The 27,859-nt window shown below is 43.4% G+C and overlaps 2 protein-coding genes across 3 annotated transcripts in view; both read right to left on the bottom strand.

Annotated features, from left to right (window-relative positions):
* Positions 1-8,564: 8,564 nt before the first annotated feature.
* On the bottom strand, positions 8,565-19,754 carry LOC127607553 (keratin, type II cytoskeletal 8-like). Of its 2 annotated transcripts, none has more exons than XM_052075980.1 (9): positions 19,347-19,754; positions 10,332-10,540; positions 10,182-10,242; positions 9,995-10,090; positions 9,713-9,877; positions 9,505-9,630; positions 9,189-9,409; positions 9,043-9,095; positions 8,565-8,962 (listed from the first exon to the last, which is right to left on the bottom strand). In XM_052075980.1, the coding sequence occupies exons 1-9, from the start codon at positions 19,743-19,745 to the stop codon at positions 8,784-8,786; spliced, it is 1,509 nt and encodes a 502-aa protein (XP_051931940.1). In that variant the 5' UTR covers positions 19,746-19,754; the 3' UTR covers positions 8,565-8,783. The 2 variants fall into 2 exon arrangements, with proteins under 2 accessions (XP_051931940.1, XP_051931941.1); XM_052075981.1 differs by lacking the exon at positions 19,347-19,754 and adding an exon at positions 10,969-11,424.
* LOC127607552 (keratin, type II cytoskeletal 8-like) overlaps positions 16,162-27,859 on the bottom strand; it is a 24,279-nt gene continuing 12,581 nt past the window's right edge. The window contains exons 2-9 of the mRNA XM_052075978.1: positions 18,586-18,794; positions 18,449-18,509; positions 18,263-18,358; positions 17,789-17,953; positions 17,581-17,706; positions 17,265-17,485; positions 17,120-17,166; positions 16,162-17,027 (exon numbers count right to left, since the gene is read on the bottom strand). Coding sequence (XP_051931938.1) covers positions 16,876-17,027; positions 17,120-17,166; positions 17,265-17,485; positions 17,581-17,706; positions 17,789-17,953; positions 18,263-18,358; positions 18,449-18,509; positions 18,586-18,794 — 1,077 coding nt within the window. The 3' untranslated portion in view covers positions 16,162-16,875. The remainder of the gene's footprint in view (positions 17,028-17,119; positions 17,167-17,264; positions 17,486-17,580; positions 17,707-17,788; positions 17,954-18,262; positions 18,359-18,448; positions 18,510-18,585; positions 18,795-27,859) is intronic.

The following is a 27,859-nucleotide window of genomic DNA, read 5'->3' as shown; positions in this document are numbered from 1 at the left end:
CAAAAAGAGAATTAAACCCTACAGGGGGGTTTTCCCCCGGGAAGGGGAATAGTGGAATAGGCCGTTTGAGTTTCCCAATAAAGCAAATAGTCGATACAGTACGTCACACAGCATGTCACAAATGTGAGTTACACACATCAAAAAGTGCACCATTTTAAAACAAATCAAAAAGTTTTAAAATGGCGCACTGCTTTTGAATATTCAAGGCCACCATACTTGTTAACTAAAGGAAACATTTTAACGGAGTGCACTTAATAGACACATCGGCAGAAATCTTATTGAACATTCTCAGACTGTGGGAGTAATTAAATGTAAACACCTGCTGTCGCCTCGTGATGTCACCACCAGAAAATGGTTTGCTTGAGGTTCATGTGAGACATTCAAAGTATCAAGATTGCGCTTTCCATGGGCTGTAGCCTCATATTCACAAACTAAATTGGAGCCAACATAAAAAACCCTTTCATCCCAGAAGTATGTGGAGGAAAAAGCTAAATGCTCCATCAAGTGTTCTCTCTCTCTCTCTCTCTCTCTCTCTCTCTCTCTCTCTCTCTCTCTCTCTCTCTCTCTCTCTCTCTCTCTCTCTCTCTCTCTCTTTCTGCTCTGTTGCTGGTACCAGATGAGCTCAAGGAGAAAATGAATACTGAAATAGTAGCAAATGTGACCTTGCCGGTTGGACATAACATGAGAACATCATGGCTAAAGGCTAAAGCCGAACTGTTTCTATTTGTCACCTTGTGCTTATTTAGAGACAAACACTTTATTCATTATTGTGTACCTTAACTAAAATACTGCAGGGTTGTCCAGTCCTGTTGAACAAATTTAACAATGGCGAATAAAATAAACCGTCCCTCAATTGCGCCATAAAAATGCACCGGACTGCAAACCGTTAAAGGCATCAATTGTTTTCACCAGATGAAATGTCATTCACCCACCCAAGAGCAATTCTGGACACGATGCTCATTCTCAAGTGGAACAAAGTGTTTTCACACCCCGCAGAATTCATTACTTTGCGGTGAGACAGATGGTTGGCCAGCCGCTCTCCTCTGTCACTGTCATCTCGCTGACCATTTAGGAAGAATTATTTGATGGCCAAAAAAATCGCGGCATCATTTCCTGGTTCACTGGATATGGTTTTGCGCTCCAGTAAATCTTCACTGTTCATTCCTGCCACAATTGTAACTGGCAGCTGGTGAGAAGCGAGCATGTCGAGGAGCCTGCCGGCCTACGGCAGCTGCGCTACGTTGAGCATCTCTCCACAGGCTGATTTTCTCCCAAGGCTAATGTAGCTTGACAGAAACATGCAATGAATAGAGATAGAGTAGCTTGTGTGCTGATGAATGCTTTGTGCATTATATTTGATGAAACGGTGCCGGATTCAAATTTCTCAAGTAGCGCTTGAGTCATGTGCATCTCTTGCAGAGATGCTGTTGGAACACAAAACAAATGGGGGTGATTTATAAATTTAAAAGTGAATGCACATTTTGACCTGACGATTTCCTCTTAAATGAAACGACTCAGCCACCAGTTGCTTTGTGAACTCATATACCACGGGGTGGTCGGTGAATGGGGAGCCAGACAAGGAGTTTGTATTCTTGCTGTCAAGCAAGGCGTGAATATGCCAAGCTTATTACAGCGAGCTTTTTGCACAGGAGGAGATTTAATTATCTTGCTAGGTTCTCACTCTCCTCAGCCTTTGGCATTTCCGCACAGTGGGCACAGATTGCAGTCCACTGATTTTTAATCTTCTCCTAATTTTCATCGGTAGGCTACTGCAGACTTAGGTGCTTTAAATTCATTTGCCTCCCATTGACAGAGATTGACCCTTGGATGTTTGAAAGAGTACGGTTAAGACCTTCCTTTTTATTTGGCTTTTAACAAGTTTTTATTTATTGCATTCAGCTCCCCTCTGGCAAATATGAACAAGTGCTCTGCTGCGGTGTGCCCAGATGTTAAAATCGCAAAATCATGGAAGGAATAGAGGTGATTAATTATGATAAGCTTTGGGCTAATGTGCATTTAATGCCTCTATGTTAAGTGGTCAGCTTCATGGGTTGGATGCTTCACACATTCCTCAAAACTCACTTGTATTCTGTGGCATTCGACTCAGCATGACTTATATTTGTTTTTGGTTTTACTGTTTGGTGCTTTCTACCGCCTTTATTACCGATTTGTCTTACTGTTTATTGTGCATGTTAAATTGCTCAATGTACAGCACTTTGTATGCAGCGATGGCTGTTTGAAAGTGCACCACACTGTCAACTATGAACTCTGGGTTTGTTTAAAAAAAATAAAATAAAATAAAATAACTGCAGTGTCTTCTTGGATCCCAGATGGCAGCGTTGATTGAAATCATAAGAATCCAAATGAAGTAAAAAGCTAGCTTCTCCCAATCACACAGGTCGATGAAGTGCAAAATCCAAGCAGTAACAGATTTGAAGAATGAAATTGTACTCGTGCCAGATGTCAGCACGCGGGACGAAGCCTGAGCACATCTGCCCCCTAGTTCTGAAATTTAGGATGTGCAAATCATTGGATCCCATTTTGATTTACGTTTTACACACCGTCCAAACTAACTTACTAATGAGGCTCCAGCCCCCCCACCCAGTAAGACAAACGAGCGCTGTTTAAAACATGCCCCAATTGCTGGAGGTAATGATGCTACAAGTCACAGCCCTATAACTCTTACATGCAAAAGTAAACACATTTCAACTTGAAAGGTTTGCATTTCCTGTCATTGTGTGCCGAATTCACACCACTTTAGTGTGAGGATCTTCCTAGTCCTGAATTATGGCTATATTGTCAGAGTGTTTGCATTTGCAATGGGCTGTAGGTGGCTATAAAAATGCCAACACGGTGACAAGACTATTAGTACAGATGAGCTTTGAACGTTAAAAATGAGGCGATAATTTCCCGAGGCATGCAGTTCTGTTGACATTGTGATTAGCCTGCCTTCCAGGTATTTAATGACCTGTCACTGGAGCTAATCCATTGCATGGACAAGATGAGCCTTTCGTCATTGGGCTGTAAGATCCTCTCATGCTTTGCAGAAATACTGCAGAGGTATACATTATCATAGTCAATATGTATTTAGATATATACTGTATTAATGTGTGTGTGGCGGCCCGGTAGTCCAGTGGTTAGCACGTCGGCTTCACAGTGCAGAGGTACCGGGTTCGATTCCAGCTCCGGCCTCCCTGTGTGGAGTTTGCATGTTCTCCCGGGCCTGCGTGGGTTTTCTCCGGGTGCTCCGGTTTCCTCCCACATTCCAAAAAAAACATGCGTGGCAGGCTGATTGAACACTCTAAATTGACCCTAGGTGTGAGTGTGAGTGCGAATGGTTGTTTGTTTCTGTGTGCCCTGCGATTGGCTGGCAACCGATTCAGGGTGTCCCCTGCCTACTGCCCGAAGACAGCTGGGATAGGCTCCAGCACCCCCCGCAACCCTAGTGAGGATCAGGCGGCTCGGAAGATGAATGAATGAATGTATTAATGTGTATGTGTGAGGAGCACAGTGACTGGCTGGTTTGCAATACTGGGTAGTCGCACTAAGGTTCAGGATTTTAATAGTCCTCAAGTCTCTCTTACAGTTCCTCCTACGGTCCCCAAATTGTTAAGTGAAGACTTTAAAGTGCCCTGATTAAAACACGTGCTTCTTCCAGTAGTGGCCTCTGGTCTAATGGCTCAATGAATCACTGGCGGTACGCTCCATCCACTTCAAAGAAGGTTAAAAAGAAACAAATTACTTAAAAACTTAAAACCTTAGAGCAAAATGCAAAACACCGTGGTCCACACCTGTACAACAAGTGCAAATTTAAGTCTGCTGTCCGTTCATATCTGGGATTGGGATTGACGCCTTGAAAGGATAAATGATGGAGAGAATAAGTGCATGGACATATCCAAGAAAAGATGAACAAAGTTGTTTTATTTGTTTTTACATGAGAGCTTGTGTGGGAATATAACATTTAAATTAAGCCTCATATTTAAAGCTAAACTGGATATGAAATGGGCAGCTCAGAACCTTGGAACTTTGCTTCCACATTTAAAACATTCCTGCCGGATGCAAAATACGGCATGACAACAAACCTCCCTACAGCTGTCCAGGCTGAGAGGCCTGTGTGAGAGAAACACAAAAAACGTCCGCGCGGCTTTGTGAAGGTTAAAGAAATGCTAGAATTGAGAGGTAATGAGGCGAGTTGAAACCCCCTTGATGGGGCTCATCAAGGGATAAATTCCGGGATGAGGGAAGCTTTTGAAGCCTGAATAAGCTGCATGGCAGCCAACTTGTCCAAGCTGTGACGTTGCGATGCCCATGTGGCCAATAACAACACAATCTCAACCTTCAGTGCAACTCACTGACATGTCAACATGAGCACAAATGGCATTTTGTCAACAAAGCTGTGATGTTTTAAAAGTGGTTTCGTCGCAGTATTTGGTTATTGCCTTTTATGTAGACATATACCTACCAAAAAAATGTATCTGGATGCAGATGATTTTATTATGTGCAACGACTTGACGAAATAAAATGTGTGAATTCAACAGACAGTGTAGATAGGTTTTCAGGGTACATCAGTATTTCAATGGCAATGGTGATATTTTAAAACAATATATCTTTTGCATTAAAGACTATCTATTAATTGCAAGAGTAATGAACCCTAGTTTTGATATCAAACGTCAAAGCAGACCGAGCGGTACCAACCTTCTTCTTAACATTGACGTCACCTGCTGTTCACCCAGAAGAGCTAAAAATGTATTACATGCAGTCAGCTAAAACGTGCTCTAATCTACACTTGTGAGATTAAAAAAAAGCCATGAAAGCTTCTTCAGGGCTTTAAGGAAAGTTAATACCTTCCATTTTACAATTTCATACTGCCAAGGTGCCCTTGAACAAAGCATCATTTCCACCACCTGAGCTCACTTTCATCTGTGGTGTTTGTTGCACATACGTACAGCACATTTGACAATAAAGTTATATTCAATTCAATTCAATCATTTTAAGTGGCGCAGCACTCATCGCACATCCTTGAAGAGTTTTCATCTTTCAGCTTTCATCCCCAGTACAGTAAATGATGTTGTAAGATACAATTTTGATTGATTGATTGATTGATTGATTTTGATGTCCGTGACCTTTGTGACAACAAGACCACTTGGGCTTTCTCTTGACTTCTCCATCCTCGCCATCTCCTGTCCAGCTTCAGGTGTTAAACAGTGTCACTGATGGGGGTTGTGACTGTCTACAAATAAGCCCATCACTGACTTTAGAACTGTAACTCTCGCCACAGTAAAGAGCGAACGTCCTGATCAACTTGGGAAAAGGTGTGAGAATGATGGTGGTACATTTCGTTTGTCCCAATAGGGTTAAAAAAAAATGTCATCATAATACTTTTTGTTTGTTTGTTTTGCTTAAGCAGCGGAAATGGACAATGTAATTAAATTTGATGATTGTATCACCATAATAATAAAACGGTTTACAAAATAAATATCAAGCCTATTATTTCGGACGTGACACTACACTGCAGGACACATCGCCAAAATGTCTGACATTAACTTCAGCATGGATCTCAGTTGATAAACTTACTTTACAGACAGAACAAATAAAAATTGCCACCCAAATAGTGTGAACAGAAATATTATAACGTACACTTGAATTGGGGAAACTCAGAGGTCACGTTAAAAATCTTTAATTTTTAAATACTGTGGCTGTCAAAAAAAAAGGTTTGGCTCAGCTCGGACGGCCATGTTATAGTGTTATAGTTACAGTGCTATAGTGTTATAGCACCCGCTGAACAGCAGGGGGTGCTATAACACTAATTAACAACCCCGAACAACATGCTGTGACGCTGAAAATTAAGTGAATGATTTGGGCGAAATACAAACAGCAATCCACAACATACAAAAGAAGCCATCAAATATTTCCTGTCGGTCCTCTCACCTGACCGTGATTACGATCCTCACTTCCAACATTGCTGGTTTGTTCACCAAACATTGAATTAACATTTCACTTGACGTTCCTTTTGTCAAACCAGTTTACGAGATACACGACGACTTGCTCACAAAGCACAGTGGAGAAAAGTGAAATGACTGTTTCTTTGGTGTTTAGCTTCTTTTTTTTTTTAGGGCTGTATTTGTTTGACGCAGTGAGCCACCCCTTATCACGTCCCACATACTGCTGGGCGAGTTTGTGTCAAAAACCAGTGAGTGCTCTCGAGGCTGGATCACCTTTCCAACTGATGCATACCCTTAACTCATCGACCTGTCAGCGACTCTTTGCTGCCTCATCCACACACACTGCCTCACTCCCTGTGACACGCTACCATTTTCCCCTCCAGCAGTTTCAATACAGATTGATAAAACCCACATGTTCTTAAAAGGAGGTGCTGTAGCAAATCTTTGAACTTCCTGTAACAGCACCGTTGACGTTTTCTTTCAAGATTGATCATTTTGACCCTCCCATTAAAACAACTCGGTTTGAACAGACATGAGCCGGCATCCAACATGTCTCACGTAACCCGGAACAACATGACATGGTTTCCTTTGTAACCACTTCGATCTGTCTATAGATATAATAACTCTAAAGAAAATAGATGCATAGTTACTTTATATGTTACTCGTGTCACCTGCTAAAGTAGTGCATAAGGGACACAGGCCAAACTTTTGCAAACAAGACAAACTGGTTTCCTTTTGTTGCGTGTCAGAACAGCGACAAGAGACTCTGACAGGAGTGCTTATTTTAAGAAGTATCAGGAGAGGCAAAGGCACATAATAACAAGTGACCCTTTAGCTATTTGAAACATTCCCTTCACTGCTGAGCAAGACAAAATAATAGGTGCTTAAAAACCTGCCTTGATTTACGTCTTAAGTGAAACTGCATGGATTGTTGCTGCAAACTGTAAACTGCATTTACAGAGATTGTAATCCTATGTGATGAGGAGGGGGAAAAAAAATCCCAATTTCGAAAACATCCACGCAGTACAAAAGCCGCGCTCATCTTAACTTGCTCGCCACCTGCAGCAACAGACTCCATACACCCTGAATTTGTCAACCTCTCACTGCCCTTTGTTCGGAGAAGCTCAACAAGTAATTTGTTACCGCAATAGAAAATTCAGCAGACCACAAACGACACAAATCTGCCTCCTAAATCCAAAACCGCGCCCGGGAGAGTTCTTGCATGTGGCAAACACGAGGAGCTCGCTCTGCAGTGACGAGGGCAAACCCCGAACAATTATCCATTCTTCCATTGGAAGTTATTTATTACCTGATAGGATCACGACTCATTCGTCTCATTTAAACCAGGCCTGCTGAAGCAGCACTATGTTGTGATCATCAAGCCCTTAACCTCATAACAGAAGACATCCTCCATCACCGTGAGACACTCATTTCATCAGGTACTTGAGTATTGGCGTTGTTCGGCCATTCCTTCCATTGCAGCAAGTCCACCAACAGAGCTGACCGAAATTCTGATTGGATTCTCGCGCTCTCTGGTATGTACTTCAATTTGACCATGACTGGCTAATTCATTTTAATTTCAGAATTGTTTGTGAAAGCTGCGGCCAAAAACTTGAATGATGTTTTTTTTTCCCCCCAAACTTGCAATTTAAATCTATTACCTATTGTGGGTGAATACTTGACTGAACACTCAAATGAATAATTGGAACCATGACATTCACTCAATACCTTAACGTAATACAATACGGTTCGACACCATTACCACAATACTGAAAATGTTCATTAAACAATACCTAACTGCGTTTCGGATATTAGTGATGTACAGGTTGCGCCCAAAGAGTACAAAGATGTGTTTGGAAACAAGAGTCAGTGTAACATGGGTCGTTACAATGAAGAAGAATCAATTATTACAGATGAGCTTCACATTGTAAATGTCAACGACACTAATTGTCATTGGCAAGCCATTTGTTTTGTTTTTGTAATGGGAGTGCTTGAAACGTTCAACATGCTCTTGAGGTCGATTGTGTCACATCAAGATGCAAAATAAAGCTTGCAGGGGGTTTGGTGGTGAATACGAGGCCATTATTTTGCCATTTTAGCATTTCGCTATTTGTGGAAGTTGGACGAATGACTCAGCGATGGTATTTCATCCAAGGCAGGCATCAGGAGCCCCATGACCCAACGATTTTTGAAATAGCCTTCAAGTATCAACATTAACCACGCGTGACTATTGAAAGGGCACCAAGGACATCGAGACAAAGGTGAGATTAGGTCTTATCAAGACTGCAAAGCTGCTCTCCAGTTATCCACAATCACTTCTATTAACATGAAGTTAGTTTACAAAGTTTATCATTAGCTTGAACATCGATTAGTGCCTAATCGCAGAATGGTTCAGTGTCAGACCACTGGGCAAAGACACTCTGCCTCCGTTTGCATCAACCATCCATCAAAGACACTATCCTGCAAGACACTACCCTGGCGCAAATGTCGTAGACCGCATTTGAGGAGAAGAGGATTTTTTTTTTTTTGCAGCAGCAGCAAGCAAGAATGCATAACAAACACGATTGCAGAGAAATTAGAAATTTCTAGCAATTATTTAAACAAAGGAAAAGCAAAAAGGAGTGTGTTCAGATGTATTTATTACTATTTCGGAAGTCATCACTCATCTGGTATTTCTACAAGGGCCTATCCAAATTGTTTTAGGAACTCTTCAGTAATGATGAATGACATGGTACAAATACATTCTGAGGCACATCTGGTGACGATGTAAGAAAATGGACCATTTAGCCTGTTCATCGATGTTGGATAGCACACTGGAGGCAAGGGGAACTGCTCCCTTTCTTAAATGTATCTTCTGGAGCTGGTCGTGGACACACTGGATTTTGTGACAGTACCACCGTAAGTACCACCAGACATGCTGCTGCCGCCGTAACCACTTGTCATGCTGCTGCCACCGAAACCACCAGACATGCTGCTGCCTCCGAAACCAAATCCACCAGCCGAGCTGGAGCCCGAGAATCCTGAAACAGAAGAAATGTGTTGGTATGTGTTTTTTTTTTTTAATTTTAAGTGCAAGAACTCTAGACAAGGAAAAACTTACCGCCTGAAGTCTGCTGCACATGGATGGTTGCGCTAGTGGGTCCAGAGAGCAGTCTAGAGGTTGCACATTTTAAATAAAGCATTGAATGCATCATTCAGATGATTGACACAGCAGTGAGATGACATTGAACAGAATGTTGACCCTACCTGTTCTCCTCTCCTTCCAGCAGTTTCCTGTAGGTGGCGATTTCAATGTCCAGGGCCATCTTGACGTTCATCAGCTCCTGGTATTCACGCACCTGGCGGGCCATGTCCTGCTTGGCTCTCTGGAGGGCTTCCTCCAGATCCTTGATGCGGAGCTTGGCATCCTTCACCGCCAACTCTCCACGCTCCTCAGCCTCCGCAATCTGAGCCTCGAGGCTGGCCCTCTGCGGGAAGGTTATCGCAAATGGAGAAAGAAAAGTTATTTTGCGTTGTCGTCATGAAAAAGTCACCTGAAGCCGCTCTGGGAAATACCCCGTACCTGTGCCTTGACCGCCTCAATCTCATTCTGAAGACGGGCAATCATGCGGTTCAGCTCAGCAATCTCAGCCTTGGTTGTGCGAAGGTCATCACCGTACTGTCCAGCGGAGCTCTGCATCTCCTCATACTGTTGTGCAAAATACAACATCATATATTGTTTGTAGTGTATAGGGAAAAGGGCCGGATTTGATTGTGGTCATTGCTCTTACCTTCTGTTTGTACCAGGCCTCTGCATCAGCCTTGCTGCGGTTGGCAATGTCCTCATACTGAGCGCGCACTTCGGCCACAATGGAATCCATATCCAAGTTACGGCTGTTGTCCATCTCCACAATGACAGAGGTGTCCTTGATCTGGGACTGCAGCTCCCGGAGCTCCTGCAAAACCACAGATTGTTGCAAAAGACTCGTTGGTCGGGTTGAAACAATGGCAAAAACAGCATGTGGTAAGAGCAGCTTAAAAAAAATAGATATGTAGAAAATATTTCCACACACAGCTTCATAGACGGCTCTGAGGAAGTTGATTTCATCTTGAAGAGCGTCGGCTTTGGCCTCCAGCTCCACCTTATTCATGTAAGCGCCGTCAACATCCTGGAAAAACAATTTCAAATTGAGTTCAGAAAACAGTCAAATGCCATGAATGCATTTTAAATGTAGATGCCATCTTTTATTTTTTTTTAACCTTTTTCAAGAGCACAAATTCATTCTCTGCAGCTGTGCGCTTGTTGATTTCATTTTCATACCTATTGGAACACAAGAAATTCAACACCACATCATCTCAGTATTATTTCTAAACTGTGTTTGAAAAGGTACGAATCCTGTCAACACTCACTTTGTTTTGAAGTCCTCCACCTGGAGCTGCATGTTCTTCAGTTCTGACTCCAGCTTGACTTTCTCGTTGCCCAGCCCATCGAGTTGCCTGCGCAAGTTTGCAATGTAAGCTTCAAACATGGCGTCGATGTTGGAGCGGGTTGTGGTCTGGTCTTGCAGGAGGTTCCACTTGGTCTCCAGCATCTTGTTCTGCTGCTCCAGGAAACGTACCTGTAAAGATACAGCACAGAAGTTAGTATTTTTATTGAAAGTTCATCGAGTTAAATTGTTAACTAACTTGCTCTTTTGAATAAACAATGTTTAAAAATTCATATATTTGTGGTTGGTTAAGCATGATCCTTCTCGTTTTACCACCATGGCTGCAAATTCAGCCTCCCAGTGTGAATAGCCACACCCAACTGCGGCAATATTTAACTCAGTCAGTCCGTTTGTGAACACTGCTCAGGATTTTGAACGGTGAAGTCGAAGGAATATGTATGTCACATTCGTCAACCAGAAGGGCCCAACAACAGTACAAGAAAAAACATTCAGATTTGTGCTATGTGTGGTTGTTGTTCCCAAGTCGATCACAATAATTGTTAGCCCACAACGATGAAGGCTGCAGTCAAAACTGTATTTCAGAAATGAAATTTTCCAACCTTGTCGATAAAGGAGGCAAAGCGATTGTTGAGTGTCTTGATCTGATCTTTTTCCTGGGTGCGGACGGCCTGGATGGTTGGGTCAATATCCAGACTCAGGGGGGTCAGCAGACTCTGGTTGACTGTGACTGCGGTGATATGGGGAGCCACTAAGCCAGCTCCACTCCCAAAATTACCACCAGCCATGGAGCTGGAGCTCATCGAAGAAACAGCACCATAACCGCCTGCACCAAAACTGCCTGCACCAAAACTGCCGGCACCAAAACCGCCAGCCGAAGAGCCGAGAGTGTAGCTCGTTCTGAAGCCGGCCTGGGGCCCTGCAAAAGATCTCCTGGACATGCTGCTGGAGCCTGAGACGGAGTAGGACTTCCTGGGGATCATCTTGTAGTTGGTGAGGTGGTCAAGTGGAAGCAGAGAACTGAAGATGTGCAGGCTTCAACGGAGAGTCTGGTCCCTCTGAGTGTGGGACTGAAAGGTCCGCCTGCTTTTATGGCCAAGCTGAGCTGATGGGGGCGGAGTGAGGACCCTCCCCATTACAACCTGTCTTCTCACTTTTACTGGCCAAGCTGACTCCCTCCCACCTTGCGTGTCTCTCTCTCTGAACAACAGGACTTTCCAGTCCCGAGAACACGTAAAATGTGCTTCTTCAATAAAAACAGACACTACTTCCTCCTAGAAAGTGTTGGCTGCTTATCGCCTTCCGATACGTGGAACTTCAGTCTCGATGCAAAAGCAAAAACTCCTCCTTCAGGTCATAACAATCGTATTCGACCAGGTGCATCCAAGATGTTATCAATCGTTTGTTGCGATGTGGAGGTGTGCACACTTTGTCAAATCTGGTCAAGTCATGCAGAGTTATTTACATTTCATTTACGTCAGAATGCAATGAATGTCTTATTTCATGGGATATCAGCCATTTCCATTGATGAGTGCAAATTTCTCATTTTGATGCATTGCATCGCGCTCAGCAAGGGTCAAAGAGGCCGAGCCACTCCGGAGGAAAGCCAGGCAGACAAGCCTGACCACTTTCAAGGAGCGGTCTGGTGGATGGGCTCGTTGAGTGAGCGCAGATCTTGGGATTTACTAGCCTGGGTGAAATAAAAACCTACTCGCATCGTGTTTGTTTAAGTACCACATGCCGAAGTCAGCGCACCCACATGAATAAATAAACAAAACGAAATAGCTGACAGAATGCATCTCAGCTTTAGTATGATCTGAGAAAAATGAATTGTGAGCCTGTAACTAGTGGTGCCGTTTGACAAATTCTACAAAGGGACCTAAGGCAGCTATGGACTCCACTAAATCCAGATGATGAGCTGCACAGTTTACAGTATAAAGGGAAGCAAGTCGGTGTCTATGTACTGATTTAGAACTAGAAAATGCAAACTTGGTTCGGTGCATAGTCGGGTTCACACAGCAAGAAACAATTTGAATTTGAAAACCTGTGACAGAGGGCTGTGAAATTTCTTGCTGCTTCAACATTCAGCAAGGTAACGTATTGCTTTTGTCATCACATGTTGCCGTAATGGATGCTTACTGTTTGTGCTGTGTGTTGGAGCAAAGGAGGTGACTTTTCAGAAACATGCGCGCCAATGTTTTATGCTGTCAGCCTGCCATCGCTATGTGAAATTCTGTACGCTAGCTCAGTTTGCCAAGTTAGATGTGTGACATGCATCCATCCCCGCTTCCACTCAGTGCTGCCAGAATTCCCCAGCATTGATTTAAAACTTTGAAGCGTCCACTGTTGGTTGGCCAACTTTTTCCACCAAAATACCGTTTATCGATTGATATTGGAAAAAGTAATTGATGACAGGGCGGCCCGGTAGCCCAGTGGTTAGCACGTCGGCTTCACAGTGCAGAGGTACCGGGTTCGATTCCAGCTCCGGCCTCCCTGTGTGGAGTTTGCGTGTTCTCCCCGGGCCTGCGTGGGTTTTCTCCGGGTGCTCCGGTTTCCTCCCACATTCCAAAAAACATGCGTGGCAGGCTGATTGAACACTCTAAATTGTCCCTAGGTGTGAGTGCGAATGGTTGTTCGTTTCTGAGTGCCCTGCGATTGGCTGGCAACCGATTCAGGGTGTCCCCCGCCTACTGCCCGAAGACAGCTGGCATAGGCTCCAGCACCCCCCCGCGACCCTAGTGAGGATCAAGCGGCTCGGAAGATGAATGAATGAATGAATAATTGATGACAATAAAATATCACCGTTTCCAAATTGTGATGCATGATATCACTTTGGGCTTCCTTTTGAGTTAAGATCACCAAAGCGGATGGAATTCTCAAATACAACATTAAACAATCACCGCACCAAAGAGAATTACATTTTTGAGTCAAGAGAGACACCGAGTCAGTGACGCTGAGTGCTGAGAAATCCATATGCACACGTGATCTGTACAATTGCGTTGAGAATAACAGTCACCCACTTGTGACATGGCGTCTAGTTTCTTCTTTGCAGTTAGCTAACTCGATAGAGACGACAAGTCCGATAATAAAGATGAGAATGTTGCAAGTCAGTAAAATGGCTTTTTTAATCAATATTCCTTCAGGGTTTGCACGTCAGATGTCAAAGTGATGGGACAGTCAAGTTCTTGTTTGATCTGGTCATCTGTCCACACCGCCCAAGCTGTTGCCACTAGCTTGAGCCGGAGCTGTATGGATTCCTGGAGCAGAAGAAACAATATTTGTATCAATTTGTGATTTTAAAATGTAAACATTACATATGACGGCAGAAGATTGAAAACTTACCACCGACGGATGACTGCTGCGAATGGATGGTTGCGTTGGAGGAGTAATGCACGATTTAGGCTCATGATACTGCTATGAAATTTCATTCCATGTCACTGGGGGTTGATCCGACTTGACTCAAGTCAGCCATGTGTTTTTCTCGTGGCTGTTGATCAAGATTCGATCATAGTCACATCAGTCCACATGGGAGGAATAAAAATCTCCTCGCACGTTGATTTAATCTTAGTAGAGCAGCCGGATTTGAGAAATGCCAGTCACTTGTTGCAACCCGGACCAGTACACTATTTGTCTAATCTGTTATCTAGTGCCTCCATCTGTCTTCGGTCGGATCACATAGTGCAAAAAATGCCTGCCACAGTGTTTTACGGGGCATCACGTGGTCATCGTCATCATTCGTTTTTAATGATCAGAGTATTTCTAGCGTCGATCCGAAGCGCCGCGCCCTAGGCAAGAGGCAGAGAGGTCAGAAAGCTCCAAACAAAGGCCACTTTGGTAAGAGATTCTAAAAAAATGAATTTTTAATTCTGCCGCGCCCATGTTGACTTAAATGTGAAAGCATGACTGAAATTAATTCATTCAAATTCTAAATTCAGTCATTCTGTCATTGGCCTACCATCGGCATGCAATATTGTCTCATTTGACCAAGTTAGATGTCTAAAATTGCATGCAGCATTTACAGTATTTAATCAATGTCATGAGGCCTATTCAAGGGGAGCTTCAGGTGCCCTTTCACTGACTAACTCTAACCTAACGCCTAAAAAGCTCATCTTAAGAATCTCCCTGCCAGTGTAACTTTGCCGTGGGTGTGCCTTACCACGAGGAATGCATTCAAATATCAGAGTGGGGGTGCAAAATGGATGGCCTTGCCACACCCCTGTCGCGCAACCGCCCTTGACACACACCGCAACTACGAATTCGACGACCGAGTCTTTGCACTACATGAGTTTTATTATCATCCATAGTGCCCGGTTCGGAGAACCCTAGGCTAGCCGTACCAAACCACAACATCAAGAACAGCCTTCTGTCAGTTGCATAACCATGCAAAAGTCTTAAATTCCTTGCCACCGATCAATGCAGAGAAACAAGTTCTCCGGCTTGTCTTGAATGCTGCTGCACAAGTGCTGTGTGGAAAAAGAATGAGGGATCCCACTGGCCGTGTATTAGTTCCTCATTGGCATATGCTTCCAGTGCAGGACAGTCTTGAAACGGTGAAAATTGGTCAACGTCATCCCTTTCGATGCCGAAGTTTCAGTTGATCTTCTGAATGGAGCCATATTTCATATTGTCTGCGAGGGTGGCCACGCCTTTCCGATCACGCGGTTATTGTTCATTACGATGATACCGCTGCCATTATTTTGGTGTTGGCAGAGCGATAAGTCCTAGCTACAATCCAGCAGGCAGGTTTTCCTTATTGTCGCCGCCTACGATGCTTTCTCATGCAGCAGTTCCCTTAAAGTGATTGGGACCTACAAACCGCACACTCTTCATTCATTACCTCTGTCATCATGTTTTCTTGTGTTGAGGATTGACTTTTGTTTGTCTTCAGTTTCCTCCTTGCGCTATGTCGAAATGCTAAACTGGATATCATTGGCTGGCGCAGTCATCGGTGTTGTCGTTGCAGTGTGAAGCAGTGCTTTGTCATTGACGTAGCTCAATGCAAGTCGTTCTCCGGGGCCCCTTTTATCTCGACGTCAGAGGCAATTGCCTGGTTTAGCTGCCCTGTTACGGCATCGCTGTGTATTCGTGTGTTGATCCACTGCGAGATAAATGCGCCTTCATTTATATCACAAGACTGACTTTTATCAATTTAATGCAATAGTTTGGTTTTCTTTCATGCACGGAAAGCACCGACCAATTTTTACAGTCCCAAATGGTGGTGAGCAGATGTTTATAGTGCTCTAACTTATTTTTACCTCTTAAGTTTTTATGTTTGGTTTGTTTTCAGGCTTGATTTATTATTATTGATTCATGAAAAATAAAAAAAAATACTCGGGCATGTAAGGTAGTGTGTTTAACCAAGAGGAAAGATTTTCTCATTTGTCATGTGTCATCATCTTACACAAAGCAAAAGGAAGTTACAGATACTATTTGTTGTATTTGGCATGAGCCTCGACAGGAGTTATTTTAAGTCAACCTGTTTTTTATTCCATAAATCATACCTGCCAACACTCAGCCTCAGGTGAAGTTTAAAAACCCTTTAATAGGACATGGAGAAAATAGCTCCGTCTCCTCTAAGCGTGTTAAGACACGCCCTACCAAATAATCGTTTGGGTGGAACTTGTTTGTGGTAACTTGCGATTTCGAGCTTGTTCTGAATGCCGTCCCGGAAAAAAAGTCCTGTGACTATTTCAAGCTGTTGTAATACAGGAGATCATTAAGATTAAAAAAAAATTTTTGCAACTGTAAATATGACTCATCAATATATTTCTCATGTAAAAACGAGACAGACAGGATTCTGGTACTCAGATTTATTGGCGATGTGATGTTGCTAGGAGGCTCTTTCCAAAATAAATCCGGTTTCAACATTACTGAAGCATCAAGGCACGGAAGTGTTAAACTAAGAAAAAAAATAATCTGACAGAGGCCCCAAAAAAAGATCTAGGTGCTAACTTTTTAACAAATCTTGTCTCTTATTTGTAAACATGTAAACGCCGTACTTATGGATCATCTCCCGTTCTCTTCACTGGTGTTGGCACTCAAATTATAAAAAAATTGGAGACTTTTGCTGAGAACAGGAGCAGTCTACTTGTCTCTTTCAGAGCATCTGTTCTTCCAGATTGTATGCAGAAATGTCAAATAATTCTCTTGCATAGTTCCAACATCCCGTACCTCTTTTGCTTCTCTTCTCCAATTTCTTGGAAGTCAGTGCACAAATATGAAACGTTTTGCATTGCAACTGACCGGCCCCATGTTTTGAGCCACGTTTACTTTCAGAAACTCTTAAATGATGATGAATGCCGCATATGTATAATTCATAAATGGACGCAGTGATTCTTGGAACACCACTGGTAGCTGTTTTTTTTTTAAACTGACATAATTTGGCAAAATCGCATTTTCTTTTGGAATATCATGCCTGCACCGTTGTTCTATGTGCATTGTGAAAGGGTAAGCAGATGTTTTTGGTCAATTTAAGATTTTCAGAAGGGGAAGAGGGACTGCTCTCCTTCTTAATTGTATCTTCTGGAGCTGCTTGTGGACAGTGTGGACTTGGTGATGGTAGAACCACCATAACCTCCACTAGTGCTGCCGCCATAGTTACCAGACCCGCTGCTATATCCCATGCTGCCCATTCCAGAACCGCTAAGAGCGCTGGAATAGCCTGGACAGGATCATTGTAGAGATGCCAATGCGACAATGTTAGGATTCTGAAGTGCAAGTACAGCTGATGACCATAGAAGACTGATAACTTACCGGTTTGTTGCACATGGATGGTTGCGCTAGTGGGTCCAGAGAGCAGTCTAAAGGTTGCACATTTTAAATAAAGCATTGAATGCATCATTCAGACGATTGACAAAGCAGTGAGATGACATTGAACAGGACCGAATGTTGACCCTACCTGGTCTCCTCTCCTTCCAGCAGTTTCCTGTAGGTGGCGATTTCAATGTCCAGGGCCATCTTGACGTTCATCAGCTCCTGGTATTCACGCACCTGGCGGGCCATGTCCTGCTTTGCTCTCTGGAGGGCTTCCTCCAGATCCTTGATGCGGAGCTTGGCATCCTTCACCGCCAACTCTCCACGCTCCTCAGCCTCCGCAATCTGAGCCTCGAGGCTGGCCCTCTGCGGGAAGGTTATCGCAAATGGAGAAAGAAAAGTTATTTTGCGTTGTCGTCATGAAAAAGTCACCTGAAACCGCTCTGGGAAATACCCCGTACCTGTGCCTTGACCGCCTCAATCTCATTCTGAAGACGGGCAATCATGCGGTTCAGCTCAGCAATCTCAGCCTTGGTTGTGCGAAGATCATCACCGTACTGTCCAGCGGAGCTCTGCATCTCCTCATACTGTTGTGCAAAATACAACATCATATATTGTTTGTAGTGTATAGGGAAAAGGGCCGGATTTGATTGTGGTCATTGCTCTTACCTTCTGCTTGTACCAGGCCTCTGCATCAGCCTTGCTGCGGTTGGCAATGTCCTCATACTGAGCGCGCACTTCGGCCACAATGGAATCCATATCCAAGTTACGGCTGTTATCCATCTCCACAATGACAGAGGTGTCCTTGATCTGGGACTGCAGCTCCCGGAGCTCCTGCAGAACCACAGATTGTTGCAAAGGTATCAAGTGTTGGGCCAGGTTGAAAGAATGGCAAAAACAGAATGATATTAAGGGCAAGAAAAAAAATGCATGGCGGGTTAATGGAACACTAGAAATTGTCCCCAGGTATGAGTGTGAGCGTGGATGGTTGTTCGACTATGTGTGCCCTGCGATTGGCTGGCACCCAGTATAGGGAGTACCTGGCCTCATGCCCAAAGACAGCTGGGATAGGCCTCAATGCCCGCGACCCTCGTGAATAAGCTCATTAGAAAATGGATGGATATACATATCAATTGTACATACAGCCTCATAGATGGCTCTGAGGAAGTTGATCTCATCCTGAAGAGCATCGCATTTGGCCTCCAGCTCCACCTTGTTCATGTAGGCAGCGTCAACGTCCTGGAGATTTTTTTTTTTTTAACCATTAGAAGATATTCACAGTGATTTACAGAAACCAACTCGATGTCCATCAATTAATGCAATTCCTACCTTTTTCAAGACCACAAACTCATTCTCTGCAGCTGTGCGTTTGTTGATTTCATCTTCATACCTTGGGACACAGGGAATAAATCATTCAATGCGCTTCATTTGCTCAATAAAATATCGATGATTGATGAATCACTCACTTTCTCTTGAAGTCCTCCACCTGAAGCTGCATGTTCTTCAGTTCTGCTTCCAGCTTGACTTTCTCGTTGCCCAGCCCATCGAGTTGCCTGCGCAAGTTCGCAATGTAGGCCTCAAACATGGCATCGATGTTGGAGCGGGTTGTGGTCTGTTCTTGCAGGAGGTTCCATTTGGTCTCCAGCATCTTGTTCTGCTGCTCCAGGAAGCGTACCTGGAAAGATACAGCACCACCGAAAATTGTTCAAATGGTTTGTTGTATTCTTTTTTTAATTACTTGCCTGGACTTTAATCTGGCATAGATAAATGTAATACTTTTTGCATGCTACTATCGCTGGACAAGAATTTCTTCTTTTCAATCTAATCAGTGAGATCAAGCAGCAGAACAGGGTGGTGCCTGACATTTATGACACGACTGTCTTTCTATCATAATAATAATCAATCATAATCATCAAAGATAAGCAAAAGTTGATTCTGCTTTACATTGATGTTTTTGGATGCTCGCAGTAACCCAGGAAAGGGAATATCTGGGAATCAGAAATCAAACGATCAGGCTTGGATTATTTTAAAAATGTCTCCGATCCTACAAGCTGTTACTCATTGATGGATATGACGTCAAACAGATAAGCGGCAGGCCTTTGTTGCTTAGTCACTTAAATACATGTCAGCATTTGCTTGGTTGTGTTCTGCAGATATAGGTACAGTTGCTTTATCTATGGGAACTGATACTTGATAGAATCATCTCAAACAGGTCAAGGGAACCAACCTTGTCAATGAAGGAAGCGAAGCGGTTGTTGAGGGTCTTGATCTGCTCCTTTTCCTGGGTGCGAACAGCCTGGATGCTGGGGTCAATATCCAGATTCATGGGGGTCAGCAGACTCTGGTTGACTGTGACTGCGGTGATTTGGTTGGGGATAACTCCGGCTCCATAATAGCCACCGCCGCCTTGCATTGAGCCAGAGCTAAAGGAACCGCCATAACCCAGGCCTCCACCAACAGAACCACCATAAAGGCCAACACCACCACCATAACCACCAGCGGAGGAACCAAGACTGTAGCCGGTTCTCTTGACGGTGTAGCTCCCAGACTGGGGCCCTGCAAAGGACCTCCTGGAGGAGCCGCTGCTGCTGCCTGCAATTGAGTAGGACTTCCTGGTAAGCATCATGTTGGTATTGGGGTTGTCAAGGCTGGTCTGAGAACTGGAGAAGTGCAGGCTTCAAAGGAGAGTCAAGTCCCTCTGAGTGTCTGATCGAAGGGACGGCTTGCTTTTATGGCTGAGCTGAGCGGATGGGGAGGATCCTCGTCATTCCAACCTGTCCTCTCACTTTTACTGGCCAACTGCTGTCCCTCCCAACCTACATGCCTCTGGCTCTGAACGACAGGAGTGGCTAATCCTGTAAAACAGGTAGAGAGGGATTGTCAGAAGATAAACTGTGACACACCCTACCTGGGAAAGGCTGAGAGAGAAGCGAGTCAGAGGTTAGCAAAGGGAGAAGGTTGTTATGTAAGGAAACAAAAACTTTACATTAATTCCGAGAGTGTATATAACATTCACGTCAGGCCTCAACGTCAATCTTACTTGGGCCAGCGCCGAGATGTGCACGTTTCATTTTTGTCTTTAAACGTCGTGCATTGTTAGCATTGAACAAGAGGATATGGCAAAAGTATGCAATTTTTGCCATGTGCACAAAAGTGTCTGCACAGAAAATATAATGGATTGTTCTCGGTCATCATTCAGAATCAAGGTGAACAACAATGGGCCTAATCAAGCACGTGGAACTCAATCACTGATCAGAATTCAGATCAACTTTATTTTTCACAAATAGACGTGTTCATCTCTTTTGTGCTTTCCATATTAGGGCTGTGCTAAGAATCAGAATACTCTCATACCAGGAATGTTTGCACTCGATCCAGGCCCTGTTTTCAACTCTGAATAACTCAGACAAACAATTACAGTTTAAATGGTCCCTGACGTCTCATTGCAAGCATCAATATCAATTATCGTTTTAAAAAGGTGACACGAGATGATCAATTCCCGCCAATTACACTGATCCTAATCACTTTTGGACTGTCTGATGATCGATCAACAGTTCCGAGCTGCCCTTGAAGAACACGTGTTGTCCCCCAACCGTTTTACAAGTCACTGTATTGTGAAAATAAATATGCCATCTAAATCTGGCACATCACAATGACCAGTGTTGATAAGACTGCCAAATTTGAATGTTCACAAAAATCGTCCTGGCCTCAAAATCATAAAAATTCAAACCATTCTCTGCTCTATTAATAGGCACACCGTATCAATGTGTTGAAACCATGCACCGCTCAAGTGTCAATCAAACACCATGCAAAGACCTGGAAAAATTGATACTTCTTTGTTTATGCCTACACAGTTTCCCGTTTTGAGCTACGGAAATATATGCGCGGTGGTTTTCCACGCCGCGACACCAAAGTACTCTAAAGAAGCTACGCCAACTCGAAGCCCCTGTCCGCATGCTGGCAAACACGCCAGCCCAATGCCATGAGAGGAGGCAGGAAGATTACAATGAGAGAGATGCATTTGCGGGATGTAGTCATTGCGAGCTAGCACGTCACAATTGCGCCAGAAAATTGCCAATGCAAACAAAGGAGGCCAAGTTCTTAAACAACAGGGGAGGGGCAATTCATTCCGTCGCCCAAATGTGTCACTGGGACCCGCATTAGTCACACCACAAAAAAAAAATCAGAAAAAGTGAAAGTGTGACAGATGAGTTAACGGACCGTATTTGCAACATTATTATCAGAGGTTTATGCTCGTAACGGTTAGCTGTTAGCTAACGAGAATCTGTTCAAATACTACTCCTCTGCTCGTCTTTTGACTTGAACATGATGGTGCTTTGCTCTGGAATTTCAGCCTAGCATTGTCTGAGAAACTCTCCATGATCTGTAATGATGTTAATTATCCAATGTTTTCGTAAAGGTGGGGCGGTGCAGTAAAACTGTTGTTGGTGTTAGTGCTGGAGTGCTGGTGGGCAGGCACTCCAGAGACCCAACATAGATTAACTCTTGGGTCCTTCAAATGAAAAAAAAACAAAGTTACGCATTTTACAATTTTTGTAATGATGTATTTTGTGTTATACAAACATTTTTTTTCAAACACTCAAAATGTTCAGAGGCATCTGTGCTATCCATACATATATAGTTTTTATTAGTATTTTGGGATTTTTTATTCTTTATTTTTTGCAAAAGGAAAAAAAAAATGTGTCCAGAGGTCCCAACCAAGCCCTACTAACAATCCCGACCGGACGTGTTCATGTAAAATGCATTGGTTTGAAGCCTCCTGCAAAAAGGCAAACTCATTTGCGATAGTCTGGTGCCACCTAAAAGTTGCACAATTGGAATGACCTCAACCCAACAATGTGGCATGCAAACGTCTGTCCAAGCGAAAACAAAGCAATTGACGTAAAAATCGCGTGAAATGCATGTTCACACATTAGGTTTACGATGTATTCAAAAATATGAATTATAATGGGTCTCTATGGTGCAAAATATGTAAATTGTGAATATTACGGAATCAAAACCTTTTTTATTATTGCTGCAATGCCTGAGAATTATCAGCCGGTGACATCATGAAATTTAGGCCATTTTAGAACCCCCCCCGCCATACGTTTCAGCTCTCTCGTGTTTTTCCGAATGCCTTTGCCTTTGATTCAAAGACATAATTTTACATTTATCGCAAGCGGTGGACTACGAGTGTTAAACAGTCAACTTTACATGATATGTCTGTGAGCTCATGTCTTTTAGTCAGTTTGGTTCGGTTCTAGCTAGTGTACTGAATGGGCGAGAGAAAATACAATCCACATCAGATTGGATGGACAAAGGACAAATCTACCCTTCTTCCTAAACGACCCTTTACAGATCACCGGTCAGTCACAGGACTAACACAAGGACAACCAGCCGCATGCACACCTAATGACAGTTCAGTGGATTTTAATCGATATTTCAGAACTATGGGAGGAAACCGAAGAACCCGGGGATAACCCACACAACCAGAAACGGCGCACAACTCACAACTTCGAACGAAAAGGCGGATAATATTCAATTCAATAAGTCGCCCGAGAGAACTTGCAGCGTTTGAATTGACGTGCGAACTGTTTCCTGCTCAGAGTGTTATCACCGGGTAGAGAGAATACAAAAGAGAGGGCAAACATGCTGTTGTGATGGCTGTTAAACTAAAAGCCTTCAGGCAAGTGATTGTCACAAAAACGTGTCGCTGCAAGTCGCAAATGAATTGTGCCAGGGAGTTGCCCATTTACTGTATTTCGGGCTTATGGTATATTGTGTCTTGTCTCTTGGAACTTTCTGGTTCCGCGGAAAACAAAAACGATCTTCCTCAAGGGGACACTTAAGATGCACTGGCTGCATGACTTAGCACTCGATGTTACCACACCCAATTGTTCCAGTCTCAAAACCTACCACCTTTATTTCCTCACTTTACACATTTGGTGCCGTTGAGGTCTTCCTCCTTTCTCATTCTTCCCAAACTGAACCTGTCTTTCGTTTTGACCATGGTGTGGAACGTTACCTCAAAGCTCAAATGTCAGTTGTCCACCAACTAGTTGGAGAAAATGTACCGGTATGCACAAATTTACTCTGCACAGCCGTTTGAAATTGTGCACCGAAGGCAAATTGAAACCAGGATGATAGAGCGGCGAACGCCTTCTGTAAATCAGAAAATCGGTTGCTACACGGGGTCAAAACACAGCTGATAAACAGACATGTTTTTAGCTCGTGCGAGGCTACTCGGATGGCACTTTTGAATATCAAAGGCGTTGCAGACCATTCCTGAACACAATTGAAAAGTAGTACATTGTAATTGAAAAGATGAATAACTTTATCCCCAACCATGTGGAATTTGGTGTGTGGAGCAAACACGAGCGGCCACCATCGTTGAAGGCTGTGTTCCATTCACATAAATAAACCAATAAATCAAAGCAAAAAGCAAATAGGTTGAGCGATCAGAAGCTGGCTTAAGCAGTGCCATTACGGACAATCTTTTACTGAAAACTCAGGGCCCGATTTCCAAAGAATGAACTGCAGCCGCCGATAGCCCCTTCAGTTCCACTTGATTTGAACTCACAGCTTTCTCCGTCTTAACACCTTTTTCACAAAAGATAATGAGCTAATGACATACCGGCGCAAACACGCCTACAAAGTTTGACAGCGGAGTGCATTTTGCACCTCATTTTCCCCTCGGTTGCAATAAGCCACACATAGCAAAGCATAAATGCTTTGTGCTCGGAATACCCTGGCAGAAAAATGAGTCAGCATGAGAACGATGACCTTTTTATCTGAAATCAATTGTCACCAAACTTATCAAGAGTATTCTTACTCACGGCCACATAAATCTCTGAAAATATCAAAACGATGGCCTCAAAATGTTGCCGTTTATGGTCCTTGTTCGGCGGCATACTGAACGCGGATGGAGAAGAATGCCCATCAAGTCTAAAATGCTGTGGCGATTGTTTCAATATTTTCCACAGTTCGCAGAGTAGCGCCGAGTTTACACGGGCTTTCGAAAGACATTATTGGCTTCGCTCAAAGTGCACGTGGCTATTAGCGCTGGTGTGAGTGAATTTGATGTTGTTTATCAATGAGGCCCGTTTGCAGAGAGGTGGGCAATGTCTCCAATCTCCACAGAGCAGCGATCTGGGTTCAGGTTGTGTGTAATTTTGCATCTATCTATCACGGGTTTGCTACTGAATAGATTTAACTAGTCGGATTAAGAACTGAATAAAGCTGAAACATTCGCACGATCTCATTAGCGCACTGGTCTTATATACCAAATGAGAAATGCAATTTCTGGCAGATGCATTATCTGCATGCATCACAAGCAAAATCCATGCTACAAGTTTTTTTTTGACTGAAAAAAACGAATATAAAAACTCTTATGAGTTCTTTTGATCTGACTTGATCCAAACAAAAACGAAGGCAGGCACGATTACATTGTCGAGTTTGTTCCATTAAAGTGTGTAAAGTGGGTGTGGACATTCCTTCGAGGTGCAGTTTAGCAGGCTTGGCGTCCTCATACTCAATCTTGTTTTGAAGAAAAAACACCTCACATGACATGGACGAGTATTTGCGAGGGAGATGGTCTGTGCAAATACCGACTAAACACTTCACATGACATGGACTAGTACTGTATTTGTGAGGGAGATGGTGTGTGTAAATAGACACATGTGCAATATGGACGTTACACCTCATCAAAGCTGCCGAGTGAATTTAAAATGAAACGTACCATAACTTATGAGGTGCCCTTTTTTTTTTAATGTAGTGAAAATAGACTCTGTGAAATGTTCAAATGGAGGGAAATCAAACACGTTCATGTTCCATCGGCCTCCATTTTTCTGTCACCAGACAACATTTGTAATTTTCTTCATGCCCTCATTCACAGGTCAAAAGCTGATGAAATGCTTTTTGTTGTCACGGCTAGGCACAACAATGCTCCTCGGTATGCGCATTACTCAAAGTTTTGTCATCCTTGCAATGCCAGACACTACTACGATATAAAGACACCCACGCACATCTCTCAGAACAAGTTGCAGCCTCTCTCACCAACGGGGAAGTAATATGGCTCATGGCGTTTGGGTTCAACTTGAGAATGGTTTGCTACCCATTGTTTTATTCGTTTTCTAATTCATTTATCCTCACGAGGGTCGTGGGCATGCTGGAGCTTATCCCAACTGTCTTTGGGCAGTAGGCAAGGTACATTCTGAACTGGTTGTCAGTCAATTGCAGGACACACTTAGACGAACAGCCATTCACACTCACACCTCGGGATAATTTAGTGTTCCATGAACCTGCCGTGCATGTTTTTTTTTTGAGGGGGGGGGGCGAATGACAGATTCTCACGATAGTATCTCTTCGTCTGTAAACAATGCAACACCAATTTATTTCAGACTATTTGGATATGTCAAGTCAAGTCAAGTCAACAGTATTCATAGAGCACTTTCAAACAGCCATCGCTGCATACAAAGTGCTGTACATGGAGCGATTTAACATACACAATAAACAGTAAGATCTGTGACGTGGCAATACTCTCACTTGTTGGTACGAGAGCTTGAACTGACTGAAAAGTGAAATAAACTTCCCTCCCTGTTCTCTGTCAGCAGCTTGTAAAGCACAAAGTCACGGTGGTGATCCATTCAAAGCCAAAGGCCTGAAATGGGGAATTCACACAATGGACAGGCATTCAAACGCAGAGAGTATATTGTGGATTTCAGAATGGTTTTTGCAAATGTTTTTTGCCTCCATATTTAGTAAGCGTCCTCCTCAGAACCAGTTTGACATTGTCTTGTCAAAAAACAAAAACAAAAAAAAACAAAATATTTGCATATAGCATCACACAGGCTAAATGTAAATGCGTTCCAATTCATACAATAAATGGACATTAAAGCACATTTTCCTCAATCCCAAAAGTATTAAAAGAAGCTCTTAAAAGTGAAATGTAAAATATTCCGTTTTATGCAATAGCACAGCGTGACTGGTTGGACTGGTAGTTGTAGTACATTGGCAGGATAAAACATTTAAAAACAAAGGTTTTGCAAACTCAGTTATACTCATTCTGCAGAGGTGAAAACATTTGAGATTTTATTATTATTTTTTTTTTGCACACAACCACCGCTGTATCATTTTACACTTTAACGATAACAGTACTCTAGGCGAGAAGCATTCTGCATGTTTGCCTTATTTACTCAGTAGTGACATCATGTTGATTTGTAACCTTGAAAAAGGTGTTCACTGGAGTTCGATTGAACCTTTAGCGAAGCTTAAAGGATCAAACAAAACCAACTGTGCCATTTTATCGAGCCGCAATCAGTTCATTGACCATATGACTCATAAGGTGAAAGCAGTGGACTCACAAACACACCCCTTCATACCTGTGTCGGCGTGCTGACGTGGGTGTGTCTCCGAGGGAGTGTTGCTGGATAGTAATCTAAACTTCACCGTTTTGCCACCTGCAAAGAGGGACACACCCTTACAACACAGACGCCGCAAGTCATGTGTGGAACTAATCCGTGAGGGCCAAGTGCAGAGAATGCGGTTAACCTGCATCAACGATTGGATCGTTAGCATTAATGAATGCGGTATAAAAGGCTTCCACTCGGGCTTCGACCAACAAGCCGGGCCGCATTGCTGAGTTGCCACTTCGAACAGATTTTCACACATCTTGCAGAGTTGACGAGTCGACAGAAATCGCATTGCTAACACAATTCCATCCACTCTGCTTGCAGGACTGGACTTTAACACCTTGTCAATGTCTCTACTCCACCCCCCCTCCCCTCCCCCCAACACACACTCACACACACTTACCCCACCCTACCCAGCACACACACAAACGCGCACGTACACGCACACACACACACGGTATGCACTGTGTAATTGTGATAGAAATTAGGCATGGGAACTTTGGCACAAGCTCCAGTGAAACTGGATGATTCAGTTTTCTGCAGACAATTTGTGAGATGTCTGGCCAAAAAGTTGTAACGAAATGTGGGGTTTGCTTGCGTAACCGGCAGACACCTGTGTTTGCATCTTGCAGTTTCTGTTGTGAGTCAAAAGTCATCATCACTTTCTGTGTGTTTACTATCACCAACTTTGTAATAATGGCAGACTTAGCATTTCTGCTTCTTAGCTGAATTATTTCGTGAAATGTGTTTAGGGCTTCATATGGATTGCAAAGTCATGCGCTGACCTTTGGACGATGGTAACGTAGATAGCAGGGAAAATAAAGTATTTTTTGACCAGCATTTATTGTAATAAAATCGTCTTGAAATTCTCAAAATAAATGCCCAAACCATTTCCACCACAAGTGCTCCTAATATATATTAATCAACAACTTTTGGGTCATCGTATCATTTTATTATTATTATTCATTCATTCATTCATTCATCCATTCATCTTCCTAACCGCTTGATCCTCACTAGGGTCGCGGGGGGTGCTGGAGCCTATCCCAGCTGTCTCCGGGCAGTAGGCAGGGGACACCCTGAATCGGTTACCAACCAATCGCAGGGCACACAGAAACGAACAACCATTCGCACTCACACTCACACCTAGGGACAATTTAGAGTGTTCAATCAGCCTGCCATGCATATTTTTGGAATGTGGGAGGAAACCGGAGCACCCGGAGAAAAGCCACGCAGGCCCGGGGAGAACATGCAAACTCCACACAGGGAGGCCGGAGCTGGAATCGAACCCGGTACCTCTGCACTGTGAAGCCCACGTGCTAACCACTGGACTACT

The sequence above is a fragment of the Hippocampus zosterae genome, chromosome 9, assembly GCF_025434085.1.
Source record: "Hippocampus zosterae strain Florida chromosome 9, ASM2543408v3, whole genome shotgun sequence".
Lineage (NCBI taxonomy): Eukaryota > Metazoa > Chordata > Actinopteri > Syngnathiformes > Syngnathidae > Hippocampus > Hippocampus zosterae.
The sequence above is the reverse complement of the archived record's forward strand: the minus strand, read 5'-3'. Positions and strand labels throughout refer to the sequence as shown.

Coding starts and splice junctions, on each gene's coding strand:
- LOC127607553 (XM_052075980.1), bottom strand. CDS start 19,745: ATGATGCTTACCAGGAAGTCCTACTCAATTGCAGGCAGCAGCAGCGGC. Junction 9,631..9,712: donor AGGCCTGGTACAAACAGAAG/GTAAGAGCAATG, acceptor TTTGCACAACAG/TATGAGGAGATGCAGAGCTC. Junction 9,410..9,504: donor TTGAGGCGGTCAAGGCACAG/GTACGGGGTATT, acceptor ACCTTCCCGCAG/AGGGCCAGCCTCGAGGCTCA.